A 16,699-nucleotide genomic window follows, 5' to 3' on the forward strand; every position below is an offset into this window, starting at 1 on the left:
CGCGCAAAATTCCAGTTTGCGAGCGCAAATTACTGCACGCAAAATTGGATCTTGATAAATCCGGCCCCTACAGTATATTAATCTCAGTGCTCCCCACCACTAGCTGGAACTGTAGAAGCCTCTTGGATAAGAGGTGATAAGTCTTCTAGAAAAATTCACATCCATTTGCCTAAACTGAACTTTTCAAGTCTAGATTTGTTAAACCAATGAATACCTAGTGAGTAATGTAAGTTCTTTACCTCCAAGTAAATCCAGTTTCGTTGCACTGCAAGGATCATCTCAACGACTTCCAGTAGGTGAGACAGTCGCTGTTCCCATTGGTCCACCTCAGCCTCAAATGCTTCAACATAGCAGGATGCCCTCATTTTGGACAAAATGACCTGGGTATCATCGACTGCCTGGAAAATGTTTTCAGTTCCCCTGGAGACAAAAGGATGAGAAAACGAATAGAATGGCAATGTTTACCTTTGGATATCAGTCAGTGTTGGAACACAAAAAAGCATGATGGCCATCTGTATCAACGGCTCTGTTACACAGGACACATTTCTGTCTTGATGTGCCAATAAAGTAAAATCATATAGTTTTTCTGTTGCATAAATAAAACTAGTCCGCAGTCTTTTTTATACAGTTGTCTGGGTTTAAATAATTGAACAACCTGTAAAAGGCCAGGGGTCTCATAGAACAATACGTAGGATCCTAGAGATAGAACTAGGGGGTGACAATGGCCATAGCCACCTTCTGTGGCCACCCCTAACTGGGTATAGTCTACTTTTTCTAGATCTTAATTAACATGGTTGCACTTCAATAAATACATTCTCAGAAAGTAAATAGTTTTATACATTAAAAAAATATAAAGCTGACTAATAGCTTCTCCAATATTAAACTGGTACATTATTTTTATAGGTTTGTGACACCATATTAGAGCATGCAAAACACAGATTTGCCTTCACAAAGCCTCAGAAGGGCAAAATTTGTGTACAAAAAAGAAAACCTGTATATTAAATTATGTTTCTGTTTTTATAAATTGTTTTTTATAATGTTTTTAGTTGTTGGCCTTCATATAAATATACTGGTGTGATAAATTAGTATGTTTGATTGGTTTTTAGTATACGTCTAATTTGAATTCATAGCCCCACGGAGAAAACGCCACCAGATGATTGATAGGTATTTTGTTCAGTTCAACTTCTATATGTTCTATAGAACATATTATATATCTCCCAACAAGAGAGATATATAATTATATCTCCCAACAAGAGATTTTGTAAATTGTATGTTGTAAATAAAGCATAAAAGACCCAACTGAGAGTTAGCTGCAACTGCACCTGAAAAATAACCTGAGAAAAGACAACATACACATAAAAAGAAATAAAAGGCCACTGGCCATAACAGTCCAGCATTACTGTTGCCTGTAAAATATAAAAACTACTTTGATATTTGTGTTGATTAACTCACTTTGTCCACAGATATGATGTATTTTTTAAGTTTATCTTTCACTCATTAAGTCTTTTTTCCACCAATCAGAAACATACTATAATGACCCTGAAACTGGACATGCTCAGTTGGACATTCCCCCCTCACCATCAGGACAGAGGACAAATTAAAGAGCGTGATCTACATTTATTCCAAACAATGTTTTTTTCAGGTGTTAAAGTATTTATCAAATGTGGTGTATTTTTGGGATATATTGTTGTGAATGTCTTTATCAGTTAATTACAAATTATTTAAATGGAATTATTGTTTCGTTTACTTCAGAGTTACATGTCTTTGTCCAGCTACAGCACATTGTTCAGATCTTAGATGATTACGATTTATATTTTCATTAAAGAAATATACATAGAAAAGTCTAAAAAATATTTAAGAATTGTGTTCCCCTAAAAACTCATTTTTTTGGTTCTCTTTTCCATTTTAAAACTGGCTTTTAGGATATGGCAAATATCTTAATATGTTGTTTTTGCCATGTTAATTTGGGATGAAACATAAAAGTAATGTTTGAAAAAAATGTCAAAATGTGCACTTTTCAGAGCAAAAAACAACAACTAGTTATTTGGTGATTAGGTTTTCTTGACTTCTTTTTAAGAAGGAGGAAGATTTTTTGTTGTACAGTGTCCTGTCAGGCGATGTGGCAATAAGAATAACTTTTTTGATGCCAAAAAGAGCCCAACAGATTTTACTTTCACAAGTGGAGCAGTATGGCTACTCCCATAGTGTTCCGCTTGATTTATGTATATAAATTGCTTTATTATAAATATGCAGGGAGTTTTAAAGATTATATGGACACTGCGATCTAAGTAGAACAGGAAAGGAAAAACAGAAAAAAAGGAGAAAAGATGAAAGAAAGAGGAGATAAAAGGGAGATAACGATAAAACATTTTCATTCTGCTTCATCACCTGCAAAGAGATGTAAAAAGGAGAACACAACCAACAGGCATACAATAACACATGCAATAAAGTAACACCTAGGTACAATCGCTGGAATATAAGTAGTATTATTTAATCTGATATGTATGCACCTGTAGTAGTTTGTGAAAGCGCACTTGTGCATGTACAGTTTATCCAGTGATTAGGTGATTAGGTTTTCTAATGGTCTTTCTGCATGGATTTTGCGTGTTCTCCCTGAGCATGCGTGGGTTTTCTCTGGGTCTTCCCACAGTCCAAAAACATGACTGTTAGGTTAATTGGCTTCTCTAAATTCTCCTTAGGTGTGAGTGTGTGTGTGAATGGTTGTTTGTCCTGTTTGTCTATGTGTTGCCCTGTGATGGACTGTCGACCTGTTCAGGGTGTACCCTCTCGCCCGTAGAAACCTAGACATAGGCACCATCACCCCTCGCGACCCCACTTGAGATTAAGCGTGTCAGAAGAAATTTTCAGAATAATAAGCTCATCTTTTTATGACATTTTATGAGTATTAAAAAAAGTCCCATGTAATCATAAAAAAGTACAATTAACAGCATGGGCGATCCTAGACTCTTCCCAGCCCCTCTTATGGCTCTTCCTGTACTGAAGACATAATACAAAATAAAATTATGATAAATAAATTATATATACTGAAATAGATACTGATCCCTTGTACCAATTAGGTTTTTATTTTGAGAGTTTTATTGTGTATTTAAATTCATTTGTTGCACTCTTAGCCTCAGGTTTTTGGAGCTGCAGTTGCTCTTTATTGTTTTTTTGTTTTATTTGTAAGGAGTGATGAGGAAATGCGTTCATAAACCTTTTCTTAGATCTTTAAAGACAGAAAAATCTGATCTGCCGACTACAGATTCTACACAGACACTGAGGTCTCATAAAGTACCTTTATCAAAAGTACTGAGCCATGTTAAACTGAGAACTCAGGAGATGGAAGTGAAACTTTAACAATGTTTTACTCTGTGATTTTTTTTTTAAAAAGTTGATGAATACATAATAGTTAAGAGTCCTACCATCAGCTTTAGATTAAAACAGCCTCACCTCAGGAAAAAATGTCCCTTCTTTTCGTGTGGCACAATGTCGAGTAATATTTTGTCCCATGTGTTCTCGACACTTTCCAAACCCTGTAGTGACAAAGAATGTTTGTAATACAAATAAATAGAAAACAAAGATGGTAGAAAAAAGTAGTTATTTGCAGTCATGTAATTGTAAATATTTATGAATGAGAAACCCCTTAGAATTACTTTAATTGTGCAATAAAATCATACATTAATTTCTGTAGTTCTAAATCATCAAATGAATTCCCCATTGGGGCTATCCTTCACTCAAATCTCCTTAAACTAAGCCACAATTTATGAATAACAATTACCAATTGAGTTCACAAGTCTAAAGCTAATTGCATTGGATGTGAATAAACTAATAACTGCACGCTTCAATGTGCACACGGCTGTAAAGCTGTAGTGACAAAGTCTGACGGTTAGAGTCAGTGGTCCTTCAAGGATTAAAATAGACATGGTTGAGTTGCACAAGCTGTTAGATGTAAAGCCAGAAAAGACAAGGGTTCATTCATGTTTTTCCCAACATTTTCCTTCCAAAATAAACAAGGACTAAGCGAAAACCTAAAACTGAATCCCAACCTGTTCTATGGAAAGCTCCTTGCTGGCAGCTCCAGAGATCTTGCTGATTATCCCAGCATAAAGATCCAGTTTAAGAGACAAGATCCTCTCCAGAGTGAAGTCAGCGCTGGTGGGGTCAAATGTGCACTTAAGGTTCTTACAGATTTGCCTCCAATGTCTGAAACAAAGACAAAAAAGCATTAAATTCTAGGCCAATAAAAAGCAAATCTGTCTACAGTACATATATTTTCTGCTGATAGAAAAAATAATTTTTTCTTTGTGTAACTGGCAAATGATTTAACACACATATGACTCTTCATGTTGTATAACAATACAATAAATTAAATGTCTTCTTTTATAAGGAAGGGTATGCTTGACAAATGTCTTACTTTTTTTGCATTGCTGTCAAAATAACCGCTGGTGTTTTAATATGGTGTGCAGGAGGTTAAAGAAAAAATTATAAATAAATTTAAACAATCATTTGCATCATAGCCATAGAGATCAGTGGTCATAACTTGGAACCAGCATAGCATGGTGCCAAGCAAACAAAGCTGCAGGTGTGTCTCGGAGCATGGATTCCAAAGGGAAAAAAAGGAAGATAGCTGATGAGAAAAGAGGATTCAAAGAATGGACTGCATCATTTGCTTTTATTATCAATGCGGAAGGAATGCCTGCATTTTTGCTTTGTAATGAGAGGTTGTTAAAAAATAAAAATAAAATTTGGAAAGGCATTTCCAGGGAAGGCAAGCTTAATATGCAACTGATCACCAAGTTGGGACTGAGAGAAAAAGTGCGATTAAAGAAGTTCTGGATAAATTAGAGGAGCCCAAACATAGATTTAAGAAATGGATTGCATCTCCAAACTCCATTACTGCTGCTAGTTTTGTTGCAAGCATGGAAAACTGTCCACAGATCAAACAGGTAGTGCTCTGATGCAGGTATGTGAACTTTCTTCCATTTTTCCCCCAAATCCTAAAAAAATAAATCACACCAAGGAATGCTGGTGACAGAGGATGCAGAATTTCGAGGTTAGAGACCTGTGCTCTGATGGATGTCAGTTCCTGCTTGGTTCCTCATGACTCAATCAGCTCATCCCAACAGAAACACATCCACCGTAGAAAGATTCCATTATTGTGTTTCGGTAATTTCATCAATGAAACAAAACCTAAACCGAACGGTGAAGGGTGGTGAAGCAGCGCACGGTGAAAGCGTTCACTGCACCCCCCTCCCTCATGCTGTTATGTTACATTTTCTCCAGGATAAACATTTAATCATAGATGCTTATTATATATTTAAGCCCTTTTCTATAGTGGGATAATGTACTTAGAGCCCATGTTGCCATACAAGGCAGTATAAGACAGTATAAGACTTTTAGATTTTTGCGGCTCAAGACAAATGTATTTTTTGGGGGGTTTTTTGTGTAATATGGCTCTTTGAGCAGTTTGGTTTGCGGACCCCTGTGCTAAGCCCTTCCCACTGTTTTAACGTTCATATTTTAGAAATCAGCATATTTTTCTTGTATTGATATTGGCTGATACATACATGGAATGGTAATTTCATAAGTGCGTTGAGCAGCACTGCCTTGAGATTATGTGGAGTATGTGCATTCCTATAACCTTCATATACTATCTATTGTTAGTGGGATATTTCGGTAATAGATATCTGTTTTTTGTTTAAATAAAAACGTGTGTAACATTTGCTATCATTTATGATTTGATCATGTAAATCAGGGGTGTCAAACTGGTTCCAGAAAGGGCCGTGTGGCTGCAGGTTTTCTTTCCAACCAAGCAATAGCTCACCAGACTCCAGTCAACTCATCAAGTGAGTCCAATCTGAACATGATGACTTGATGAGATGACATGAGTCTGGTGAGCTATTGCTTGGTTGGAAAGAAAACCTGCAGCCACAGGGCCCTTTCTGGAACCAGTTTGACACCCCTGATGTAAATGAAGAAAGTAAAAGCAATACTGACTGCAAGAATTGGCCCAAAAATATCAGTAGCACATATCGTGGATCAGTTAGACTGTGTGAAAATAATCAGTATAGGCATCACACTTAAAAAAAAAAAAAAAAAAATCCATAGATTTCTACTTAGTTTTCCTACAAAGTTAAAATAAAATGTTCTGGGGGGGTTAGTCCATAAAAATTCAATTCTAGGATGAGTTTACTGTCGAAATTGTCCACATAATAGTAAGTCCCACTTTTTTCCTGATTAAGCACAGACTGTTACAACAGGCTGCATAGTGGATGGAGAAAACAGCCTTAGAAATGATGAAGAGCCAGATGATTTAGTTGGAGAACTGGGCTGAAAGGCATCATAGCTTATTAAATACTTGAAAGAAATATGCCACACTAATGGGGACTAGTGTAGTTTGCAGATGAAATGCAACTGGAGGGGGATGATTTTAGCCATTACCTGTCCTTTAATGCTGGGTTCTTTAGATCAGTAATTAGGGAGAGAATCTGCTTGAACCATTTAATCTTACTCTTGGAGATATTAACTATCTCCCACTCTTGACCCTGCAAGATAAAAAAACACATCATGTTATCACCTAATACAGCAAGGATTGCAGTCAATGACACTAACTGATGTCCAATGTATAATACTAGATTTTATTACATTTTAAATTTATTTATTAAGATAAAAGTTTTTTTTTTTTGTTTCGTAGAAATTGTAACAGAGTTCAGTGTAAAGAGGTTCAAAATACCCATTGAAATGTACTTTTCTCAGTATTTCACATTTTGTGTTTTTTGTAAGCAGAAAAACAGCTTCTCAACTCAGCTTTTCTAAATATAATAGTTTTATTTACAAATTAAAGATCACAAAATAATTCAACGTCAACTGGAAAATTGAGTTTCTATTGAGCAGCAGCACAACCTCTGCCATGCAGTGACGTTTTTTAACTCTGAGTTACGCTCTTACAGCTTGTAAAATCTACCTAAGTAAAAGTATAAAACTTCAGAGTGAAGCATCCAGAGGCCATCTGAAACGGATATCCTTGGCACTTCATCTGACTCCTCTCAATGTGGAGGAGAAGCCTCCCATGATGGCCGAGCTCCTGACTATGAGGTAAGGTCATGGGTAAGGTCGGGAAAGATCGATTCAACGCCTTTATTACAGCAGTATTCAAATATACCTTATGAATCCAAAGGGAAAATGTAGGATTGTTGTAATTCATAGGGTTTTTTAAACAAGTTTGTGTGGATGTTTGTAGCTGTTGGAAGGAACACTGTCCTGCTGCAGATCTGGAGAGGCCTTTTTCTTATCGAAAAAGCTTTGTCTTTGTCATTAAGGAAAACAATTGATAAGATCCATTATAAGCGATACTATGAGAGTCTGTGCATCTTTCATCTCTGCTCATATGGGGACATTGTTAATGTAGCTCTGGTGCAATGAACGATGTCTCTAACACCAACAAGTTCCTCTGCATTTGAACTAGGCATCTGTATTGATACATTCTATAAGCTAACATGGGCATCCTACATACCATCTACAGCAGAACTAACCCTGAGATCTTTCTGGAGGATCTGAAGTTTATTGAACAGCTCCATTGCTGCCCTCTCCATGCTTTGCGTCTGCAGCTGCGCCAGATGAGAGTCCTTCCAGTTGTTCCAGTTTTCCTCCCATTCCTGAGATATTTCCCAGGCCTGTTGGAGATTACCCAAGTCCTAGAGATTTAAAGGAAAATTTTGAATGTTTATGTGAATGTCTTTGTCTTTACTTTGTGAAAAGTATACAGTGTGTTACTATTAACGTCTAGAGCTTCTTAAGACCTTTTCCATAATGCGGATATTTTCATCGGGGTTCTGTTTGATTTCAAAAAAGGACAGCCCATGTAAGATGGTGAGCTGCTCTTGTCTTCGAGCCTCCAGTCGGGCACGATGTTCTTCTATTTGTTTTAAGGCCTGATCAATGCTCAGGTTGCTCCCAAATGGACCTGGACATGAAATCGTAAAGTGACACATTTTTATATTTACACAAATATATCAGTATTAATGTAGGATAACAAAAAGCAGAGAAGAGAAAAAAAAACATAGTAAGTCTACATTGTTTTGATTCTCAGTGAATGGAGCACATCTTCAAACAGTTAGGGCTTCATTTGAACCGGTATTAATAGACGGGTAGTGTAAATATGTGTGTGTCTGTGTGACCTTTGGTGAGGAACTCCGGCAGAGTTGGGTAAATCTTTGATTCTTCAAACTGGAGGAAAAGGTTTTTTTTTAGCATTTCTTTGTCTTTTTTCAACACAATGTCACTTTGAATCAAAACCTCCTTAAACCAAATCCACTTGTCATTCAGCTGCTCGCGCATGGCCTGAACCTGCAGGTGCAAACCAGACAAGAGGGATTAAAAGTAATGATTTAATTTCAGAATTTTCATCCATTTGTAGAAATGCACTAACATCAAAATAATACATGATTTCATGGAAAAACAATTAGAATATCTTATTAGGGGTTCAGTTATTCCAAAATGTATGTTGTCGAATTAATATTTAAAGACATTTTTCCTAATAACGTATACATTTTGATACTCCTCCACATCTCTCTTGTTTTGTTCACATTCAGGATTCGATGATTGTTGTCATATTCAGTTATTTGTTTTTAAAGTTGTGGGGAAGTCATATCTAAATTTCAAATCATTCTGGTTTAAACATGTATATAGATATGTATCTGTTTTAGACCACATTGTCCCACAAGTTAGAAAATTTCTATTTTAAAATAAATCCTGTCTTAAAATCTCTGTGTGTGTGTTTGTGGGGGGGAGGTTGGGGGGGGTTGTCATTTATAGTTATATGTCAGCTTGTACAACTAAATTCAGCCAATCGTAAATCAAGGGTCATCTGTCAATCTTACTGAATCCATATTTGTCATTTACCTAATCCAGAGAACACAGCTCAAGTGGTAGTTTATCCATTGCATGGAAAGAAGCAGCTGTAAAATATCAGTCTCTGGGTTTTAAAACCGGTTGTGGGACCATTAACAGCTTCTGACAAGACAACCAGACTCTAGAACTCTAGGACATATTTGACATAACAAGACCAGAAGTATGCTATTGCACATACACAAAATGAGTAATAACATTTTACGAATCTATAGGATTAAGAATTTCTTCCATTATATGAGTGAAAAAGAGAACGCTTTTTAAAAACTTGCTGTCCACAGGGATAAAACATACATTTGCATTTTGGATAAAATATGACAGTTGGTTCATTAGCAGCTGCCAAGTTCAATGTGTCAGTAAGTAGAGCAATGTTTATGTCTGCTATAGTACAATAAGTAAACGTAATAAGTAAAGTGCTACATGTTCCTTTCTCAATAACCACAGTATGTGACTACTGATAATGTGTGTGTGTATATATATATATATATATATATATACATATACATACATACACACACACACACACACACACACACACACACACACACACACATCAATGACCTTGACCTTAGTAGGAAGATGCAAACTCACGTTTTCTTCCACGGGGACCTCATATTTGTCAAGGATGGCAAATCTGTCGTGGATAAGAGGGAATTCTGCTTCCATTCTGTCCAAACCACCCTTGACAGTCTCCAAAAGTGTTTGGCTCTCTTTAAACTCTTCCAGTGTTTGGGAATGTTTCATCAGCCTTGGCATGCCAAAGAAAAACAGAAAAAGGCATATTTACTAAAAAGAATGGAACTTGTCTTTATGTTTTAAGAGACATAAGGAATGAGATATGACAATGAATTTCATTTGAATCATTAATGTAGTTGTTTTTCCTTTGTGCTAATATGCCTCAGAGGAACAATATCATCTCAGCAAACTGTGCTACAGCAAGACAAATATGGAGCAAATTTGTCAAAACGGCTGCATTGCACCTGTCAGCGTTGTTCTGCATTGATCTGTACAGTTCTTGCAGACTGCTGGTTGTCATTTCAAGGAGAAGCTGTAAAAACCTCTTCTGCCACTCACTGCAGTACAGCCCCAGGGAGGCCTTGAGCGGTGAGCAGACCAACATCACAAACTGTATTGTGACAATTGTATCTTCACTTTGAATACTACTGGTGTACCCAGAGTACCTGGTAAGTAAAGAGAAGGACAGATGGTTAACTTAATTAACCCTTTTAAAGCATGTTTTTGGAAATCTCTTTGGGACAAATACACAGATAAACTATGTATCTAGTTTTCACTTGTGACAGCTCATTGAATCTAAAAAAAAAAAAAAAAAACATTTCTGACTGTTACACTGGCAGTTGGATATAGTAAAAGCTTATTGCAGAAATTGCCATAAAAGATAAATGGGTAAAAAAAAATACCTTTGTATTTCCTCATCAAAACAAGATCCTGAAGCCTTGGTGTTCTTGTAGCCCTGCATAACTCTGTCCATGTCTTCTTCCCAGATGTGCTTATGTTTGCTCCAGGTGTTCAAGTAAGCTTTCAGTTTTTCTGCAATGGCGGATATTCCTGCAGTAACTTCAGCCTGAGTCTTTTTAATATCTTCGTCTTGCTCTAAGTGATCACACAGAATCAAGGGGGGGTGGCTAAATAAAAACATATTCAAACGTCTTCCAGAAAAACTTAAACCCTTTGAATTTGTTAATATAATCACAAATAGGGGGCTGGCTATACTGCATTTTAATCAGGCCTGCAGTATGAGTAAAGTGAACAGAATACAAAGGCATGCAACCTCTTTCTTTAAATAAGCAGAAAATATGGAACATTTTTCTCCAAGTTAGCAATTTATTATTCTTTTTTTGCTATATTTTTTTTGGCATATCCAGTAAAATTGCAATAAAGTGCAATCAAACACTAACATCACAAATCTGAAATGGAAAATAAAATCACCCAACCTATGTTGATGTGTATGGGGTTAGCGTTGGACTCTTTGCAGGAGAGAAGCTCGGGGAGACGTTTAAATTCTGAGATGATACTGATGAGCTGAGGCAAAATGTTCACAGCCTCTTTGAGTTCCACTTCAGATGGCGAGAACTCCAGCTGTGAATAAGAAGACAATCACAACTATCAGTCTCTGTTGACATGTTCAGTGTAAAAGGCAGAGGAATCACAGTTCACGGTAATGTCTAAAGAAGGAGAGACTAAATGGGAGATCTAACGAAGTATCTTTATTACCAGTGGCTTTTGCTATGGGTAATACACAGTACTCGAGTTGGGGGGGGGGGCATCCCCCTTCTTAAAAAAAAAAAACTTTAAAAATCATACCCCTTCTTAAATGACCATCCCCTGTGACATGTTATCACTGAATGTGTACATTTCTCTTACAAATTACCAGTAATGGAAATAATATTGCCCTTATAACATTTGGCGGGCTGTGTGCTTACGGGTAGGCCACAGCCTGCACTGTTCTAAACAGCATCACGGCCGAGCAGCAAAGACAACGCGATTTGAGGGAACATGAAAATAAGGAGGGGAGGGAATCTTGCGCAGGTTCCAGGTTCTGCTTAGTTTGAGAAACAATGAGTTTACAATTATGCGAGTTTTAGCAAAATCTGGAATTGCCATCCACTGAGCAGAGGATTTATTCATCGCACACTGACTGTAGCACATCAAATGAAACGTGTCTCCATACAAGTAAAATCCTATTAAGTGAAATTTATTTGTCCACCAAAACTATAAATTTTAAGGCATTCATGTAAAAGAAATTTGAAAACATTAAGAATATGATTAAAATTTCCCTTTTCTGTCCTATTTGTTGGGATCTGGAGGTCTGTCCACCTTCCTCCAGCAGAGGGCGCCTCTAGGTCTCCTGGAGCTGAGCTGACGACCACACCTGCGATCCATAAGTAATCAGGAGACCAGCATATAAGCAGCAGCAGGACTACACTCCAGCGCCAAAATGTTAAGCCAGTTATGGTTAGCAAAGCCTGAGCCAACCAGCCCGTCTGATTCTCTGACTCCCAGAACTTTGAACTTAAATCTGATCAGTTTTTGTCTTCTCTGCCTCCTAGGAAGAAACTTGACTGAACCCTCGAACTCTGGAAGAGTTTCATCTGCTGAAATCCGCCTGCCGGCTCTCAGGAGCTCACCAGCAGAATCTTACTGTCTGAACCTGCCTGCCCACCCTCAAGAAGAGGATCGGAAGAAAGACTCTGGATCTGAACGCTGTTAAGTCTGAAGTCAAGCCCTGCCGCTGCTTAGCCCTCTGCCAACTTCAAGCCTCTGAACCCAACTCAGTTCCCTCCTTCAGCTGTCAATCTGAATCACGTCTCAGGTACAAACCTGCACAATTCCTCTGACAAAGATCTTCAGCATCCTGGCTAACCTAACTGTCCTTCTCTACAGAGAACCCTGTGTGACCAGTCCCGGATCTGTTTCTCTGATTCACTCATATAACTTGTGTTTATCTTTAATAAACAGTCAAACTTTTACCCTGCTTCCGTTGTGTTCTGCATGTGGGTTAGAACCCTGTACCCAATCATGACAATATTTGAATCTGTTTTCTCATCAACGGGCGTGAGATTAGGGCGAGGCGATTTAGGAAATTTAGATGTCAATATATAGCATTTGGCATGCATTTGTTGCTTCATATAGGCTTCTCTTCTAAAATCTAACTTGAGAGGGTCCGATTTGTCATTAAGAGTCATTTGACCCAGTCTGCCACTTTACAACAGTTTAAGTTCTCCTTAAACATGAGAGCCAAGTAAACTAAAAGTTGTTAGGAAACAAAATATATCTGATATTAATAATTTTTAATTCTTTGAGGGTAGGATTTAATCTAGACAACCTTTTCTCTTGTAACTCCATGACCTTTTAATTTGCTGATCTAAAGTGGTCTGCAAGCAGATTTCGAAGGGAGACACTTTCATTTTGTGACATTCCAATGTCACATCTTAATTTCAGTGGAGCCAAAACTGGAAATTACAAGCTTAGCACCCTTCAAGGCTACAAATTGCTCTCTTGCTCTAATGCCAAATAGGAGTTCTTCCCATATGAGAAATAAGAAAATAAGTCTTCATATCATGATATTTGCTGTTTGAGTCTCATCCTATAATTTAAGGCCTCGTTAAACAGATTATCGCTCAGTTTTTTTTAAAGGAGGAATGCAATGCATAAGTTTGGTGTTAAAATCCTAAATGCCCAGACGAGTCAACCAGTAGCTGGGTTACTCTAAACTGCATAGAGCTTCTTTTTTAAATTATATAATGCAGTTTGCAACACCTGTATTCTAGGTGTTAAAGTCATAGGGAAGTCATATTTAAATTTCAAATCATTCTGGCTTAAACATTTATATAAATGTTCTCTCTATCAGACCATATTGTCCCAAAAGTTAGTTCCTATATTTTTTTAAATCCTGTCTTAAAATCAGTGTTTTTTTCTCGTTATTTTATGCAGGCCAGTTAGTTACACGTCAGCTTGTACACCTAAATTCAGCCAATCATAAATCAGCGGTCATCTGTCAATCAAATTTTTTCGGTCATAGCATCTTGATTCCTATGTCGCAGCTAATATACCGATGGTTGAAATAAGAATAATTTACTTTACCATGGAGATACGCCCCGTTGTAGACGGGGATGGACGTCTGTGTCTCCGACAGGCGTAAGGCTAACAGAACTGGCAGCGTTGTGAGGCAAGGGCTCACACACGTAAGGCTATAAGCCTTCTACACCAAACCAAGCTTCTGCCGCCCTGGTGTCCTCTTTCAAAACAACTTTGTCCCCGTTTTCCTCCTCTAAATAAAAAATGTATGACGGAGGAGTCTCATCCAAGACCTCTGACACAAAACTCTCCTCCGCTTGCATGTTTCCGCTGTCCATAGCGTTCCTTGACAGTGTCGTTCCTAAGTGTTACTTGATCCTAATGTAATTTCCCATTAGTAACCTACTAGCACTAAGTTTGCTAACTGGTTAGTAAGATGCTTCTGAGACACCGGCCACAACCAAACATCCTTGCAAACCTTCCGCCACAACAATCCCGCCCCCTTAATAATCCACCAATCACATTCAGTCAGGCACCATTCGGGAGAATTCGGAACTGCAACGGTTGGAACAGCCGCGTCCCTACAACCTTAAAGAAAAATGATTTTCAGGGTAGTTTATTTAACTTTAGGATCCCATTAGACAAAACAGTGGAGGGATTTCACCAATGATAACCTAAAGCAAGAAAGGCTTGTGCCAGAAATAATCTGTGAAAGTACCTGTGTTTCTGTCTGTTTTGTATTATCTGATAATAAGACAATTTTCTTTTATTTAATAAAAGTGGGTTTAGACTTGGTTTGAGTGAAATTTCCAGATTACAGCAAATATCTATTTACATAAACGTTTATGTGAGTTTGCTGTACCTTTGGCAGACTTTTAGGAGACGACTGTCTCAACACTATGACGACTTCGAAGAGTGGCCTGTGTGACATCTTGCTATCCTCTGTGATGGCTCTGCACAGCTTATTCATGGAGTCCCTGATGTTGCAGTGAAATGCATTTTCAACCATATCATCCACCCTCTCTGTATATGCCACCAGATGGTTCCGGCCCTTTAGCATCAAAGATCATGTTAAAAACAAAGATTACATTTATGAACTTTTTAAACTAGTAAATTCTTCTTAGACCTAAGGGTTAAGGGTCATAAAACTTTTAGGGTAAACAACACATTTTTAACCTAGTTGAAATAAAATATCCTAAAAAACAAATGTAACACTCCAGCATCAATAAATAAAAAACAACTACTTATAAAATCAATCACAAAGTTCCCACCTCAGCACTTTGGTTGCCAAAGAGGCTCCAAATCTGAGTCATGTTGGTAAAAATCTCCATGTGTTTTGAGCGCAGTGCTTGGAGCCTGCTTTGCTGATGAGCCTTCTGTTCTTCCTCAAACTTCAGGTTGCTGACAAACAGGGAAGTGAAAGAACCACTTTGCAGATGTTCTTTTATAATTGTTCTTGTTTAAGTGTACCAGCTCAATAAACAAGGAAATACATATTTTTTTTTACCTGTACACAGTCTTGTCGTCTATTTTAACCAGCAACTTTTCACTAATCTGCTTACAAATGTTGGAGATGGACATATTGGCAACTCTATAACGATCAACATTTGACTGCATCTGAAGAGGTAAAAAAAAACAGACAAAAGAAAGAGAAGCTGATTTTTTGCAGATATGATGCAGGCAAAAAGAAAATCCATTCTCTTCCACTTAGTACAAAAACATCACACTCATTTATTAAGCCACAGTTGGTTGACAAAGGTACACTGCTGTTGCTTTCCAAGCAGATTTAGTAAATGCTTAGCCTTGCCTAGCTAATTGAATGCACTTGTTTGCCATCAGTTGTGAATGATGAACTAAGATACATTTAAAAGGAAGTGGAGTTTGAGGAAAATTTAAAGATAGCACACAAATAAGATAATTTGCCTAACAAGCACAGTGGTGGAGGGGTGTTGATGTGGGCTTGTTTTGAAGCTACAGGACCTGTTCTTTCTTTTCTAATACATTTTCTGCTAAAAGTATGAACTCAAGGTCTGGAAATTACCCAATCAAAATCCAGACCGTAAAAAGATTAAAATGCTATAAGAGTTTCAGTGTATAACACAATTATTTACAGTTATTAAAAAGTTATAGAAAACAATGAATCATGGGGTGAGCTCATTTTTTTTCATAAACAGTTTTTCCATTTTGGCTCTATTTATGTACACTTGAGATTCAGAGGTGGATAATCCAGGTCGAGAAAGTAAAAGGAATGTACAGAGGTCGGTTCCAACCATTTGCATTACCAGCTTCAGAGTGCAGACTAATCACCTGAAGGGCTAATCACCTGGTTAAGTGAATATGATTAACATAAAAAATAGGCTGGGTTTTTACTTCCTGGACCTGGATTACCCACCTCTGTTAAGGTTTGTTTTCTTAATTGCATCTAGCACAACATCAAACATTCAGCTTCTACAAAGAGAATATTTGCAGATTTGAGTGAAACCTTGTCGACGTGGGGGAGGGAGTTGTCGATAAAGTGGTTAGAGTCTCTTTGGTCTGACCACAGCAGCTTGGTCAAGCCAGGCTTGATCTTACTGTCGATGAAAAAGAGCTGCTCCGAGAACAGGACCCGCTCATCAGGAGAGAGTTGTCCAATAACTCTGACAGAAAAACATTGCATAAAAGATTTTGAATGACTTATAAGGGTTTTGCACTAATCTAATTAGAGACATTTAAAAGTTGGATCTGCAGTACATTAATCAAACCCATAGCAGCTTGGCAATACAAAAGTGTATAAACCAGACCTGTTGTAACTCCGGACGAGCATCCCAGTTTTCTCCCTGAGGATCCTAATATCCTCCTCGATCTGCTTGATGTCAGAAACTTTCCGTGGGATCTCAAAACCCATTCGTTCCCAGCCCTGGACCTCAGCAATTAGCTCTAAGAGTTCTCTGTGAATAAGAAAATGTTAAAATCACAAACTATTTTTATTATTGAGGGAGACAATTGTCCAGTGAAATCTTAATTTAACCCTTAAAATTACAAAAACTGGGAAAATCACTAAACAGGTGGCTTTAGTGATTTCATGTGCTTCGTTCAAATTAAAAATACTGCCTTCATATGTGGCTGGAAACTTAGTAAACTCTATCTCCTTCACATCTGCTCATGATAACAATAAACTGTGATTTAGATGTTTTTGTGTAATATTTAAAGCTACAGTGTGTAATTTTCAGCGACATCTAACGTCCAGACTGCAGACCGCAGCAACATGAACATC

The 16,699-nt window shown here is 37.5% G+C and overlaps 1 protein-coding gene across 1 annotated transcript in view; it reads right to left on the bottom strand.

The window, feature by feature from the left end:
• Positions 1-16,699, bottom strand: part of dnah2 (dynein, axonemal, heavy chain 2) — a 91,605-nt gene that overhangs the window by 57,366 nt on the left and 17,540 nt on the right. The window contains 16 exon segments of the mRNA XM_015377477.1: positions 240-420; positions 3,451-3,533; positions 4,047-4,203; positions 6,442-6,545; positions 7,533-7,694; positions 7,800-7,963; positions 8,178-8,346; positions 9,499-9,655; positions 9,888-10,088; positions 10,326-10,518; positions 10,860-11,004; positions 14,306-14,494; positions 14,715-14,844; positions 14,951-15,060; positions 15,926-16,082; positions 16,227-16,373. Of these exon segments, the coding sequence (XP_015232963.1) occupies positions 240-420; positions 3,451-3,533; positions 4,047-4,203; positions 6,442-6,545; positions 7,533-7,694; positions 7,800-7,963; positions 8,178-8,346; positions 9,499-9,655; positions 9,888-10,088; positions 10,326-10,518; positions 10,860-11,004; positions 14,306-14,494; positions 14,715-14,844; positions 14,951-15,060; positions 15,926-16,082; positions 16,227-16,373 (2,449 nt within the window).

The sequence above is a fragment of the Cyprinodon variegatus genome, unplaced genomic scaffold (genome assembly GCF_000732505.1).
Source record: "Cyprinodon variegatus isolate N-32 unplaced genomic scaffold, C_variegatus-1.0 Scaffold154, whole genome shotgun sequence".
NCBI lineage: Eukaryota > Metazoa > Chordata > Actinopteri > Cyprinodontiformes > Cyprinodontidae > Cyprinodon > Cyprinodon variegatus.